Source organism: Callithrix jacchus, chromosome 8 (assembly GCF_049354715.1).
Source record: "Callithrix jacchus isolate 240 chromosome 8, calJac240_pri, whole genome shotgun sequence".
NCBI lineage: Eukaryota > Metazoa > Chordata > Mammalia > Primates > Cebidae > Callithrix > Callithrix jacchus.
In genome coordinates, this window is record NC_133509.1 from 139450046 (window position 1) to 139463974 (window position 13929).

At 62.2% G+C, this 13929-nt stretch overlaps 1 protein-coding gene across 1 annotated transcript; it reads right to left on the reverse strand.

The window, feature by feature from the left end:
• Positions 1–1352: 1352 nt before the first annotated feature.
• On the reverse strand, positions 1353–13314 carry TMEM179 (transmembrane protein 179). The gene is made up of 4 exons (XM_035261685.3): positions 12910–13314; positions 5296–5433; positions 3631–3709; positions 1353–2342 (listed from the first exon to the last, which is right to left on the reverse strand). The coding sequence occupies exons 1-4, from the start codon at positions 13212–13214 to the stop codon at positions 2163–2165; spliced, it is 702 nt and encodes a 233-aa protein (XP_035117576.1). The 5' UTR covers positions 13215–13314; the 3' UTR covers positions 1353–2162.
• Positions 13315–13929: the final 615 nt, after the last annotated feature.

Genomic DNA, 13929 nt, shown 5'->3' on the forward strand with positions numbered 1-13929 from the left:
TGCAGTCACACACTCACATGCAATCACTCACATGCAGTCACACACTCATGCACACACATGCAGTCACACCCTCACATGCGGTCACACCCTCACATGCAGTCACACCCTCACATGCAGTCACACACTCACATGCAGTCACACCCTCACATGCAGTCACACACTCACATGCAGTCACACACTCACATGCACACACATGCAGTCACACCCTCACATGCAGTCACACACTCACATGCACACACATGCAGTCACACACTCACATGCAGTCACACCCTCACAAGCAGTCACACACTCACATGCACACCCTCACATGCAGTCACACCCCACATGCAGTCACACACTCACATGTAGTCAGAGCAGTCACACCCACATGCAGTCATACACTCACACCTCACATGCATAGTCACACCCTCACATGCAGTCACACCCTCACATGTAGTCACACACAGCAGTCACACCCTCACATGCAGTCACACACTCACATGCAGTCACACCCTCACATGCAGTCACACACTCACATGTAGTCACACAGAGCAGTCACACCCACATGCAGTCACACACTCACACCTCACATGCATAGTCACACCCTCACATGCAGTCACACACTCACATGTAGTCACACACAGCAGTCACACCCTCACATGCAGTCACACACTCACATGCAGTCACACACTCACATGTAGTCACACTCACATGCAGTCACACCCACATGCAGTCACACCCTCACATGCAGTCACACTCACATCCAGTCACACTCACATGCAGTCACACCCTCACAGTCACACACTCACATGCACACCCTCACATGCAGTCACGCCCCACATGCAGTCACACACTCACAGCAGTCACACCCTCACATGCAGTCACACACTCACATGTAGTCACACAGAGCAGTCACACCCACATGCAGTCATACACTCACACCTCACATGCATAGTCACACCCTCACATGCAGTCACACCCTCACATGCAGTCACACACTCACATGTAGTCACACACAGCAGTCACACCCTCACATGCAGTCACACACTCACATGCAGTTACATCCTCACATGCAGTCACACACTCACATGTAGTCACACACAGCAGTCACACCCTCACATGCAGTCACACACGTGCACACACAGCAGTCACACACTCACACCTCACATAGTCACACCCTCACATGCAGTCACACACTCACATGTAGTCACACACAGCAGTCACACCCTCACATGCAGTCACACACTCACATGCAGTCACACCCTCACATGCAGTCACACACATGCACACACAGCAGTCACACACTCACACCTCACATACATAGTCACACCCCCACATGCAGTCACACACTCACATGTAGTCACACTCACACCTCCCATGAACACTCAGTCACACTCTCATCTCACATATTCACACCATCACACCCTCCTATGCACAAAGGTACTCACAGAATCCCACCCTCCCATGCACACTCACCCACACAGCCCCCTGCCATGGCTCCTGGTGCAATGCTGTGTAGTTTATGTGCCCCCCAAACCCCCAACCAGATGATGCCCCCGACTTTGTAGAGCCCAGCTTCCCGCCTCCCCATTCCCCAGCCTAGCACAGAGGACCCACACACAGTAAGGCCAACTCACAGGGCCTCAGAAGCCTCCATGAGGCAGGCCATGGGGTCTCCCAGGCCTGTGGCACCCACCCAGGAGGGGGACTCAGCCAGGGAGGGGCTGACCCAGGGCCAGAGGCTGGAAGGTGCCGTGAGCCCCTCCCCACACTCAGCCTCTGCCTGGATGGCAGAATTCATGCAGAATTCATTCAGGGGTGAGTGACGTCTGGCCACCCCTGGGCCAGCATCGGGCAGGGGCTGGAGGAGACCAGCTGGACACCCTCCACCCAGGCTAGCCAGTCAGGTCCTACGGGACAGGCACGGGGTCCTGCACGAGGCACCCCCACAGTCTCTCTGCACCATCCTCATCAGGGAGCCGGCACCCACCCAGTCCACCGCCAGGCTCACACGTGGGCCCTGGGGCACTCATCTCACTACACACGGTTCGAGGGGACACACGCAGGGCTGCATGAGGCCGGGGCCCAGGCAGAGCCCCCCAGCTGCTCCCCCAGGCCGGCCTGTGCCCCCGAGTGCAACAGGGAGGCCCGGGCCGCTCCCCCACTGCCCGCCGGCACTGTGCCTAAATGACAGCGCTCTTCTCCTCTTGGAAGGAGGTGCGTGGGGATGGCCGGGCCAGCAGCAGCTCCTTCTCATGGATCAGGCTGTCCAGCAGGTCCTCCCGGCAGTAGCTGTGGTACACCTTCAGGAAGGCCAGCGTGGTGACGGCCAGCCAGGCCAGCCACGAGGCCCAGAGGCCAAACTGCACAGAGGGCAGGGTCGGAGTCAGGGGCCGGTGCCGGGAGGTCCGATGTCAGTGCACCTCCCCCCACCAGCCCCCAGGCTCGGCTCTGCAGGGAAAGGACAGGACTCAGAGGACGGAGGAGGCTGGGGACACAGGGCAGGGCCGGACAAGCCCAAGCTTCTGGGTTCCTTCCTGCAGCCAGCATCGTTTCCCAGCACCCGTGGACCTCCCGGAACCCACTCTGGTGCAGAAGCCCTGGGCACTCAGACCCACCCTCACTCCAGGCCGGGCAGAGGCCCTGGGGAGGGGCAGCGAGCAGCGGAGAGCACTTTCTCCTCCAGCAGCTCTAAGGAGGGCCCGTCAACAGCAGAGGCGCCTCCAACCACCTGAATAAATTGACCTTTAGGTGCCACTTCCAAACAGCTGAAGGAGAGACCATTTAATCAGAACCAGGCCACATTAAGCCGATTCTCATCTGAGCCTGTTTGTCATCAGACTGCGCTCACACCTTAATCTTATTGGCACAAATCAGGCCACTAAATGTGCATGAAGGTGTCTTTCACAGCCAGCTCATCTCGCAAAGAGCACCAGGCCCACCCACGTCCAGCACCCTTGTAGGGCTACCGGCCAGAGGAGCGTCCTCAGGCCAGCCACAGCCAAGCGGGGCCTTCAGAGGCCAGTCTGGGGTCCGGAATTGGACGTGAAGCTGGCCGGCCCTGACGGGTGCTGGCAGGAGCCAGGTGTCTGCTCTCAGCCACCCCCACCCGGCGCCCCTCATTGGCATCATCTCCGCCTGGGCACACATGCAGATTTCAAGGCGCAAACCCAATTCCAGGGTCCCCCCAGCCCTCACTGTAGTTAGCCACTGGCCCGGGCAGTGGGAGCAGTCAGGAAGGCTTCCTGCATGAGGTGAGGGAGAGCTGGGCCTCTGGGCTTTGGTGCTGGCACTGGGTGGGCCTGTCCAGATCAGTGCTGGAGGCCTAGGGACGTCCCCTAGCCAGGGGGAAGTGTCCAAGAAACGGGGAGGGGGATCCTGCCTGTGAATTTGGAAGATCTGCCATGCTGTCCTTGTATAAGTTGTGTCCCCTGTCCCCTAGGAGACTTGGCGGCCCCCACTATGGCCCCCACTCTGAGGGACCCTATTTGCTGAAATGCAGACATGGCGGCCCACTGCCCGGCCCCACGGCTAACTACCTCATCTGCACAGGAGCCTCCTCCTCCTCTGGATGGGGGGAGCTCAGCGAATGTCCAGCAGTAAATGCCCCTCCCGGCGTTGCAAGCCCCACTTCCCACCCGGAGCCCCTACCTGGGCAATGGCAAACTGATCATAGAAGGCAGAGTTGTCCACGCCCAGCTCCAAGTCAATGTCCTGGAGCTCTTCACAGCTGAAACAGCAAGACGCAGGGCGGAAGGTGACCGGCAGGCCAGCCAGTGTGGGGCATGGCCGAGCTGCTGGCCGGAGAGCCACAAGCTTTGCCCCGAAATGGTTGGGGGGAAACGGGGGGGGTCTCTGGGGACACCACGGGGGGGTCGGCCTCCAGGCCTCCTCCATGGACCAGGACAGCCTTCGGGGAAGGAAACCTGCAGGCCCCTCCCCATCCTGGCCTTGGACAGCTGGAAGATGCCAGCTAGGCCTCTGCTCTCCTGGACCCCCCGACTCCCATGCCCCACCCTCTGAGGGTCACAGGGTCTCAGAGGCAGGAGATGCAGGGCCGCCTCAGCCAGACAGAGATGGAGGTGTTGTCCCCACCAACGCTGCCCAGAGGCTCTGCCCCATCACGGGGGCATCTGCGGAGGCCGTGGGGTCAGAGGGTCCGGGAGTGAGCCGGGCTTGGCTCCCAGTAGGTGTCCTGCCCATGACATAAAACGTGAAGCCAGGGCAGATTGAGAGGAGCAGGACGCCAGAGGGAGGGAGGCCCAGCGGCCCCGCATGCCCTGGAGGGAATGAAGGGCTAGAAATGGCGTCCGTGAGGGCAAGGGAACTTTGAGTGTGTACCAGGGGTTGCCCACACTCTTGGGAAGCAGGTGGCCAGGCTGGCAGGTGGAGCGGGTACAGCAGGATGGGGCACAGGGCACAGTTCAGCGTGGGAGGCCCTGCAGGGCCACACACCCAGCTGCTGGTGCTTTCCTCCGGTCTGTGCCCCAGGGACCCGAGGGAGGTGCGGAACAGGCAGGCAGGGAGCCCCTCGGCTTTGCCGTCTCCTACTACAGACTGGGGTTTCAGGTCTGGGTTTGCTTAAAGGAAGAACATGGAGCTTCTGGAAGGGGTGGCTTGAGGGTTTCTGTCTTCCAGGGTTTTGGCCTGGGGTACAGGATGGTGCCCCTCAGGGCTGGGCATCCCGTTATAGGGGGCAGGGAGTCACTGTGCTCCACTCTGGGGCCCCCACAAGCCAGAGATGCCCCGCTAAGAGCCCAGAGGGACCACCATGGCTCAAAGGCCTCCATCCCCAACCCGCCTGGGAGCTGGCCCTCACCCTACCAGAAGCTTCTTCTGCTCCCGTTTGTCACCATCCCTGTCCCCTCCACCTTCCAACCCCACACCATGGGGACCAGAGCCGGACCCTAATGCTCTCCCATGAAGCCAGCACAGGAAAGACGCCCCAGGTCTCCAGCTGTTCGGCTGCAGGACCTGGGGCCCCGCTGCAAGCAATCTGTCATCTGAGCCCTGGTGACAAGGACAGGACAGCCGGAGTCTATGACCCCCTGGAGCCATCCCCAGCCACATCCAGCCTCCAGGATCACCGCCTGTGGGTGAGGCGTGAAGCTGCTGGCTCCTAGAGTGGGATGGTATCTGATGCTGGGGCCAGGTCTCAGGGAAGGGGCTTCCCCGCTGCTCACAGGCACGTGCATCGTGGGAACAGGGATGGCAGATGCAGGATGGGCTTCATGAGGGAAGACCACCGGAGCCAGGCAGGGTGCCAAGGGACCTTCCAGGAGGTGGGCAGAGGCTGGGTGGGTGGGACAGGCGCACCTGTGGGGCACGGTGCCCTTCTCGGTGATGGCGTCACACCACATGCTGAAGCCCACACTCACGATGGTGCTGGCGATGAAGACCAGGAAGACCACGAAGGCGCTGACCAGGAGGTTCAGGAAGGCAGAGAAGAAGGAGCTGCAGCCAGAGACAGGAGGGGCAGGGTCACTGGACGGCACCTCCCGGGCAACCCCCACCAGCAGTGCCCGCCGGACCCTCGGGATTCCTGGGTGGGGCCCTGTGGTTCCTCGAGGGGTTGCTCCCCATTCCTGCAGTCCCGTGGGCAGCTCTGAGTACCCACCCTGGACTGCGGGTCACACCATCGCACAGACCCAAGACCTGGAATCCTGGTCCCCACCATTTCATAGAAGAGGCTGCACCCACGGTGGGAATGCACGACACCCCTCCAACGCCGCCCGCCCCCAGTAGCCCACAGCTCGGCTCCAGGTGCTTGTCCCCAAGTCCGCGTGCTGCCGTCTGCTGAGGGGTTAGAAAGTGGGGCCTCTGGGAGGAGAGGAGGTCCTGACAATGAAGCCTCATGAATGAAAAGAGTGCCCTCGCAGGAGAGACCCCGGAACTCCCTCACTCCTCCCAGCACACAAGCACACAGCAAGAGGAACGGGTTCTCAGCAGGCATGGAACCGAAGTGCCTGGATCCCAGACATCCAGCCTCCACGGTGCAAGCCGTAAGTGCAGGTTGTCCGCCAGCCCAGCCTGCGGTGCCGAGCGCATCCATTCACCCACAGGCCATCCGCGCACGGCCTGGACCCCGGGAGGATTTGCTTGATGGGCCCATCTGACCAGGGCTGGAGCGCAGGGAGCACAGGAGGCAGGGCCCTGAGGAAGGAGCTGGCTTAGGGTGGGGCTACTCAGAGGCCTGAGGCCTCTGCCAGGGTGCACTCGGCCATGGCCTTCAGAGGGATGTTTCCTCTTCTGAGAATATGGGGCACGTGATCAGGGCACCCACCCCGCCCCACCCTCCTGCCTGGCCTGCAAACGTCCACTTTCTTTGGATTGCTCCAGCAAGATTCGAAGTTCCTGGAACGAGCCTGGGGTGGGCTCGGCCTGGAATGCACCCTAAGGCTCCTGGGGGCAGGGAGAGGGACTGTCCCTCCAGTGGGACCCCGAGAGGGACTTCCTCACAGGACCACACCTGCTCAAGCAGCATGTCTGAGAAGCGGCTGCTCCGCGGCCTTCGGCTGTGAGCACATTGGATCTCAGGGATCATTTCATAAACAAGGTCTCCCTGGAATCTCAGCCAAGAAAACATCAACGCCACTACCATCCGAACTCGGCAGCTGCTGATGAGGCAAAGTGGAGGCCAGTGACTGAATGAACGCTCTCTGTTCATTCATTCCTTCCTTCATTCATTCATTCATTCATTCATCCAGCAGGCACTTTCTAAGCACCTGCTCACCCTGTGCTGGGCGCAGAGGGCAGAGTGGCACAAAAGATGAAGTCCTGGCCCCGGGGGTGTGGCAGCTAATGTGCTGAGGATAAACCCAGGCCACAGCACCCCACTCAGAGCAGGTGGTACCCCGCAACATGTCGTGCCTCCAAGAAACCTGGCCACTGGCTCCAGCCCCGGCCACACTGTTTTGATGACTGCTGGGCTAACAGCAGAACTGCCCCCCAGCAACGGGAGGGTTTGAACCACCCCAAGGAGTCCCAGACAAGGGGAGAGGACACAGGGACACTCTTAAAGCCAGGGGTTATGATCCCAGCAATCAGAGCAAAGAGGGCAGGACCTGCCAGACTCACAGGCATATTCGCGGGGAGTGACCAAGCCTCTGCCCAGGCCTCACAGCCAAAGATGGCTGGAGGGTGGGCACTCTGCGCCAGTAGACAACCCCCATCCAAAGCTCTCTAAAGATGGAAAGAGCCTCGGCAGAAGTTCGCCGGGATAGGCGTGGGGCTATTCTCGGTCCCTCCCCGGCCCCGTGTGATAGGAGTCTCAGAGCTGGCACACACGGGACTGGCGCCCTCCTCCCTGCCCAAGCCCGAATCATCCATGTGCCAGCGTCTCCCGCCTGCCCTGCAGAGTGCATCCCCCTCTCCGTTCTCTGTCTGGAGGCTGACAGTGTGGCCCATGGCAATGACCCCATGCCCTCTGGCTTCCGGCTGGGTTTGGGCAATGGGGTGGGAGGGCAGGGGAGCAAGGTGGGAGTTTGCCACCAGGTTCCTCTACTGAAAGTCATTGCTGCTCTCTAGGTGGCCTCTTCCATGTGACCCTCCCCTCCAGGTCCCATTAGCCAGGCCAGGGACAGCACTGCCTCCGCTGACCCCAGGAGCCCCACACCAGCCCTCCCTTGGTCACCCTTCCCCTGGTGAGCCATTTGCTGCTGCTGGGACCGTGAGGATGCAGTTCTGAACCCCAAAATCCATCTGGCTTGGGGGTGTGAATGAGGGATCCAGGGCCTACAGTCACAGAGTGGGGCACAGTAAGCCCACCCCACCTCTGCAGTCTCGGACCAGCTGCTCCTCCCCAGCCAAGGTGGCGAGGCACCACCAGCGTTGGCTCCACGGGCAGAGGCAAGGAGCTGCTCAGCACCAAACCCAGCCCGCTGGACAGTGCTAGAGTGGGGACATGGGACAGCCCCTTGCCAGGCTCCCACAGGGCACATCCACCCCTACACCTACCAGACAGCCCTACTGCAGTCCTCCCAGGGACCCGGTCCAGTCTGGCAGGGGCACCCTCTGGCACCTGGCATTCCTGGAGTTCCCTGGCAGCTGGTCACCGAGGCCTGCCTGGAGGCCCAGGCTGACCATAGTGCGGACAGTGAGGCTGGGCGGGGGCCCATGACCCAGCACCACCTCCCAGTGCCCTGTGGGAGGGTGGGCAGCACCCTCCACACCTATAGTATGGACCAAATTCTAGACAGGCACGTGCACGGCCTAAGCTTCCCTTCATGGCCAGACTCCCTAAGGGCAGGGTCTCCTCAGAAGCTCCGGTGTCTGCAAATACCTGCCCAGCTCACCTGAGACGCGGCAGAGGTCCGGGCCCAGGCAACCCGCTGCCCCTTCCCACCTCTGAGGATAGGCCACAACACAACCTCCAACAGACAGAAAATCCAATTATCTGGAGACTTGGGACATCCAGCCACATCCCTATTGAATGGGCACAATTTCACAGTCTTCTCCCCTGGGCAGAGCAAGGAGTTCCCCGCGAGACAGGGAAGGGCCACCAGGCTGGGGCGGCCACTGGCTGACAGCCTGTCTGCTCCTCATCCCTGTCTGGTCGGTTTCCAGGGAACCTGCCCAGGCTCTCCAGGTCATGAAAGAACTGGATGTGTCCAGAGCTCCCCCCTGGATCCAGCTCCCCAGAGGTCACAGGGTCACCTAGCCCCACCCTCGCCAAGGCCAGGACAGGACAGGAGCCCAGCATGCACAGGGTTAACCCCATCTCTCTTCACTGCTGCTCAGGGTGCCCTGCCAGGATGTGCCATCTCCATGGTGACCGCTGTCCTGGAAAGCCCAGCAATGTGAGGCTAGGCTGCTGGCACAGGCGGGCAGACGGGTCTAACGCAGCACCCCCTGGTCCGCCAACCCCAAACTGCTGCCAGCCTACGTGCTCAATGCTCCCTCGCAGCACAGCTGCCCAGGACACGGCTGCTCAGCAAACCCTTCTGCCCTGAAATGGCAACTCCCCTGAAACACATTCACTCATTCATTCACTCAGCAGCCAGGAGTGGAGCATGAAGATGACACTCCTCTGCAAAAAGCTACCCCTCCCAGACTAATTTTCACAGTTCTGGGCACGAGCCCTCAGGGCCCACACGTAGCACAGCAGACACCCCCACATGAAGAAGAAGCTGGCACCTCAGACGCGGCGTCTGCTCTGCAAGCCCTGGACCTGCCGTGCGCCCCCAAACAGACCTCAAGCAGGCTCTGCCTTTGCACTGGTGGGAGAGCAGCTGGTGGCCTCTGGAGGTGGAGTCCACTTGAGGATTAGAGGGTGTGCCGCCCTAACCAGGCCCTGCCCTCTAACGGCCAGAGTCTGATGGGGTCAGCCGTGTCCTCCGTGGGCTGGACGTCCAGTGGCCGTTGACGGCCCTGAGAGTCCCGTCCACCACACGAGCTCCCTGTAAAGGCCTGTCTCAGCCCTTGGCTGTCCTGAGTCCCCTTTGCTGACCCGGCACTTGTTCGCCTGGTCTATGCAGCTGGAGCAACAATTGAGTTGGAATTGGCTGCTCTATCACTGGACCCGCAGACCCCGTCTTCCCAGGGGTCCTGAACCTTCTGACATGACAAGTCTGAAGGGTGGACCTGCTGGCCACATAACTGAGTCTGCACAGGTCTCAGGGCCAGGTGAGTGACCACAAGGCAGCAGGCCTCAGGACCCAGGCATCTTTCTATCAGTCACTCAACAAACATTATCTGGTGACTCGTATGCAGCACCCCCTGTGCTCAGCCCTGAGGACACAGAGATGAAGAAGGTGCATGCCCGCCTCGGCTTCACCCGGCCGTGGGTCCCCTAGGGTGGGTACCCATGGCCTGAAATGGCTCTTGAGAATGTTAACCTAGGCCTGCCAGAAGAACTCAATGGAGCACACAAGCCATCTGCCAATGGACTGTGTGGTGCATGAGGTTGGGGACAGGTGGCCACATGGCCACATGACCTTAGCACTATTTCATGATGGTCAAGAAGGATGTGGGTGCCAGATGTCCCTGGAGAAGAGCAGGCTGGGCAGAAGTCAGTGGTAGGAGGACTGGTGAGCCCCTAAACTAAACCAGAGGAACTGACCCCCAAAGTACCCTGAGAGCAGGAGCTGCCCAGACCTGGCCTCTGGTGGGATGAAGGCCACGGTGAGTCGCCACAATGTAGTTCCCCCTCCCCGACAACCCCAACCCTCACCCTAACCCCAACCCTCACCCTCACCCTCACCCTAACCCTCACCCTCACCCTCACCCTCATCCCAACCCTCACCCTAACCCTCACCCTCACCCTCATCCCAACCCTCACCCTAACCCCAACCCTCACCCTAACCCCAACCCTCACCCTAACCCTCACCCTAACCCTCACCCTAACCCTCACCCTCATCCCAACCCTCACCCTCACCCCCACCCTAACCCCAACCCTCACCCTCACCCTCATCCCAACCCTCACCCTAACCCCAACCCTCACCCTAACCCTCACCCTAACCCTCACCCTAACCCTCACCCTCATCCCAACCCTCACCCTAACCCCAACCCTCACCCTAACCCCAACCCTCACCCGAACCCTCACCCTAACCCTCACCCTAACCCTCACCCCAACCCTCACCCTCACCCTAACCCTAACCCTCACCCTCACCCCCACCCTCACCCCCACGGGCCCTGAGCACACCAAGTCATCTAAGGCTTCCTAAATCCCATATGGGCTGGTCAGTGGGGCTGCTCCAGAGGCCCCACAGCCGGCCTGCATCCCAGCTGGTTCCGTCCCTTGGGAGGACAGAACACCTGGAAGAGTGCCGGGAAGGCCTGCAGACTCCCCGGGAATCCGTTTTCTGTCTTTGGAAGGAGATGGCGCTGGTGGTTTGCCAGGGCTGACAGATAGACGCCTTCCCTGAGACAGAAGAGGCAGAGCTGCGGTTACAGCATCCCCAGGTCTGCTGCCCTGTGTGTGCAAAACAGACCACGCCCTGTGCAAACTGGACTCCTGTCTCGCAAGCTCTGGGGCTCTTTCTCCCCTCTCCCTGTCCCCCAGCTTCTGGCAGAACCCCCTATGAGATGCGGCATCACTCTGACCACAGCTGGGTCCTACCTAGAGAGCCACCCTCTGTCAGCCCCAGCTGGACCATGAGCACCCTGAGAGACACCGAGGAGGCGGGGAAGATGTGCATGAGCAACGAACCAACTCGTGGCCCCACGTGGCTTGTACCCTCCATCCTCAGCCTTCCAGGCTAAAGGGACCTCAAGCCTTGGGAGGCTGACCCCACTCTCTGGCTGTCCCACCCGCTCTTCGCACCGAGTCTCATTCAGGGAGGCTTCCACCTGCCTGCCCTGCACACACAGCATGGACTGGGAAACACTCAGGTTTGGCACTGTGGGTGCAGATGACATCTCAAACTTCTCCTGGGGACACCAGCCCAGGAGTGGGCTGAGGGACGGAGGACAGCTGCAGATGGGCAGGACACCACCTTGCGCCCGGCCTGAGCCCACCCTGAGCAGGGCTCCAGCCACACACCCTGGAATTTGGGCCCATGGTCCCACAGCTCCTGGGGCCTCCCAGGCTGACAGTCAGCTTCCTATTGACCCCCATCTAGAACCTCAGTGTTGGGGTTGACTGGTGTCCCCGAAAGACACTCCCAAGTCCCGCCCTGGCGCCCGTGATTGTGACTTTAGTTGGAAATATCGTTTTTGCAGGTGTATTCAGCTCTGGCTCTCAGGCTGAGATCTCCCTGAGCCTAGAGCCGGCCCTGAATCCAGTGGCTGGTGTCCCTGTAAAAAGAGGAGAGGACAGAGAAGCAGAGAGAGATGCCCTGTGAGGACAGAGGCAGAGGGTGGTGGAACTGCTGCAGCAGCCCCAGGGCACTCCCACCCCCAGCCGCTGGGATTCTCAGCCCTCCCCCAGATTCACAGCCCCACCCGGCACAGCCCTGGCTCCCTCCCTTCTCCCTGGAGCCCCTCTGCTTCCTCTCTCTGGCCCCTCTCTCAGCCAAAGCCAAGCCATGGGAGTAGTAGTTGGGAGGGCCACCCTCTGAGCCCTTCTAACCTCCCACCAGCCTGCAGGGAGTGGGATGGGGGTGGGGCCAAGTTTGGGAGGGGCCTGGGATTCATGAGTGCCCTCCCTGAACCCTGCCAGGATCTCGGGCTGCTCCTGGGCACAGTAGGCCTCAGCCAGGGGAGTGGGAGGGCCCATGGAGGGAGGGAGTGGGTGGGCTCACAGAGTGCACCCGGAGAGGAAGTGAGTGGGCCTGCAAAGGGCCCCTACGAGGGAGTGGGTGGGCCCAAAGAGGGCCTCCAGGGTGCCACCGATTGAGGGTGCCACCGCACCCCAGGTCAACCAGGTTGTGTGGGCTCCAGCATCCTCCGGGAGCAGGAGAGACTAAGAGGAAAATGGAGGCCCAAGGCGCTGAGCCCACAAAGGAACACCCCTCGCCCTGCCGTCCCTCTCACATTCCCCAGCCCAGGCCTGAGCTCCAGAGGCAGGCCTGGGGTCTCCCTGCCAAACAGCCATCTGCCGTCCTTTTCCCGGGGAGTGGGGGATGGTGCCGGGCGGGGCTCCGCAGTACACCTGGTCACTGGGGCCGGGAGAGCCCAGCGCAGGCCCTAGACCAGGCGGAGAGCTGTCCCCGGTCCTGGCGAGTGTGGTCTGGCTGAGCCCGCCCGGGAAGGTCCTGGCCTGCTCGGTGATGACGGTGCAAGATCTCCAGCCTAGGGGGCAGAAGCCCGGAAGGGGGAGGCGACGCGCACCTGGGGAAGGGAGGCGCGCAGGACCGGTGGTCGTCTCGGTCCCGGATGTGTGTGTAGACAAAGGGCGTCTGGGTGGAGGGGGCGAGGGCCGAGTGCTGACGTTTGCGGGCCTCGGAGCTGCTGCAGAGACGGAGGGACTCGCGCGCCTCCGTGGGGAGGCGGGCCTGGGGGCGCCGTGGGCACGGACGGGGCGCCGCGCCGGGAGAGGCCCCCACTTACCCCTCGTGTCCCTTGCAGAGGAAGAAGAGCGTGCGCCAGGCGTGCGCGGCGGCCAGGAGCAGCGACAGGAGGCTGGCGAGCAGGCTGAAGCGGCAGGCGGCCGGCGGGCCCCACTCCTGCACCGTGAAGCGCTCGCGCTCCTGCACCGTGAGGTTGGCGCTCAGCCACATGCCCTCGGTGAAGAGCAGGCAGCGGCCGCGGAAGTCGTGGCCGTTCTCGGACAGCGGCACCACCACCACGAAGCTGAACAGGAAGGCCAGGAAGTAGCAGGCGCACTGCGCGAAAAGGAAATTGTTGAGCGCCATGGCCGGCCCGGGCCGGAGCGGCGGCGGCGGCGGCGGCGGGGAGGCCGCGGGAGGCTGCGCCGGGCGGGGAGGCAGCGGGGCCGAAGGGGCGCGCGCGGCTGGGGTGCGGGCCGGGGCTGCGCGGGAGGCTGCGCAGTGGCGGCGCCGGCGGGTCCCGCGCGCGCCTCCCAGGACGCGTGCGCACCGGCCGAGCTCGGGCGGCGCCTGCGGGCAGCACCGCGGACAGCTCCCGGCGCGCGCGGGCGGGGAACGCGGGGTCCCCGGGCTGGCCCCGACCAAGCCGGAGAGGCGCGGCCTGCTGGGGGCGTGGGAATTTTACCAGGTCGGCCTGGGGAGACAGGCCCTGTGCCGCTAAGGACTGCGGGGAGCCACCCGTGCGGGCCTCAAACAGGCCGACTCTGGGTCCCCAGTTCCCCATCAGCTCGAAAGAAGGGAGGCCAGGAGACAGACGGCGGGGCGGGGGGTGTTGGGGGACGCCCCCACGATGCCCATAAAGTGAGGTGTAGGAGTGCGGTTTGCAGTCCAGCCTGAAGTAGTTCCTCTGCGGGGGTCCGGGAAGGCGACGTATGGGGGGAGGGGGCAGATCGCGGAGGAGTCGGGGTACGAGGGACTGGGACAGGGGTCATCCTCGGAGAGATGGGGAGGGGGAGGCCTGGTGTGGGCAGGAGGGGGTGGGCCGGGAGCTTCTGCAGCGGCAGCCCTCCCCGGGACGCGT

Excerpts from the sequence above, each read along its gene's own strand:
- TMEM179 (XM_035261685.3), bottom strand. The coding sequence starts at position 13,214 with ATGGCGCTCAACAATTTCCTTTTCGCGCAGTGCGCCTGCTACTTCCTG. Across the intron at positions 5,434-12,909 it reads CTCTGCAAGGGACACGAGGG|CTCCTTCTTCTCTGCCTTCC; the intron begins GTAAGTGGGGGC and ends CTCTGGCTGCAG. Across the intron at positions 2,343-3,630 it reads ATCAGTTTGCCATTGCCCAG|TTTGGCCTCTGGGCCTCGTG; the intron begins GTAGGGGCTCCG and ends CCCTCTGTGCAG.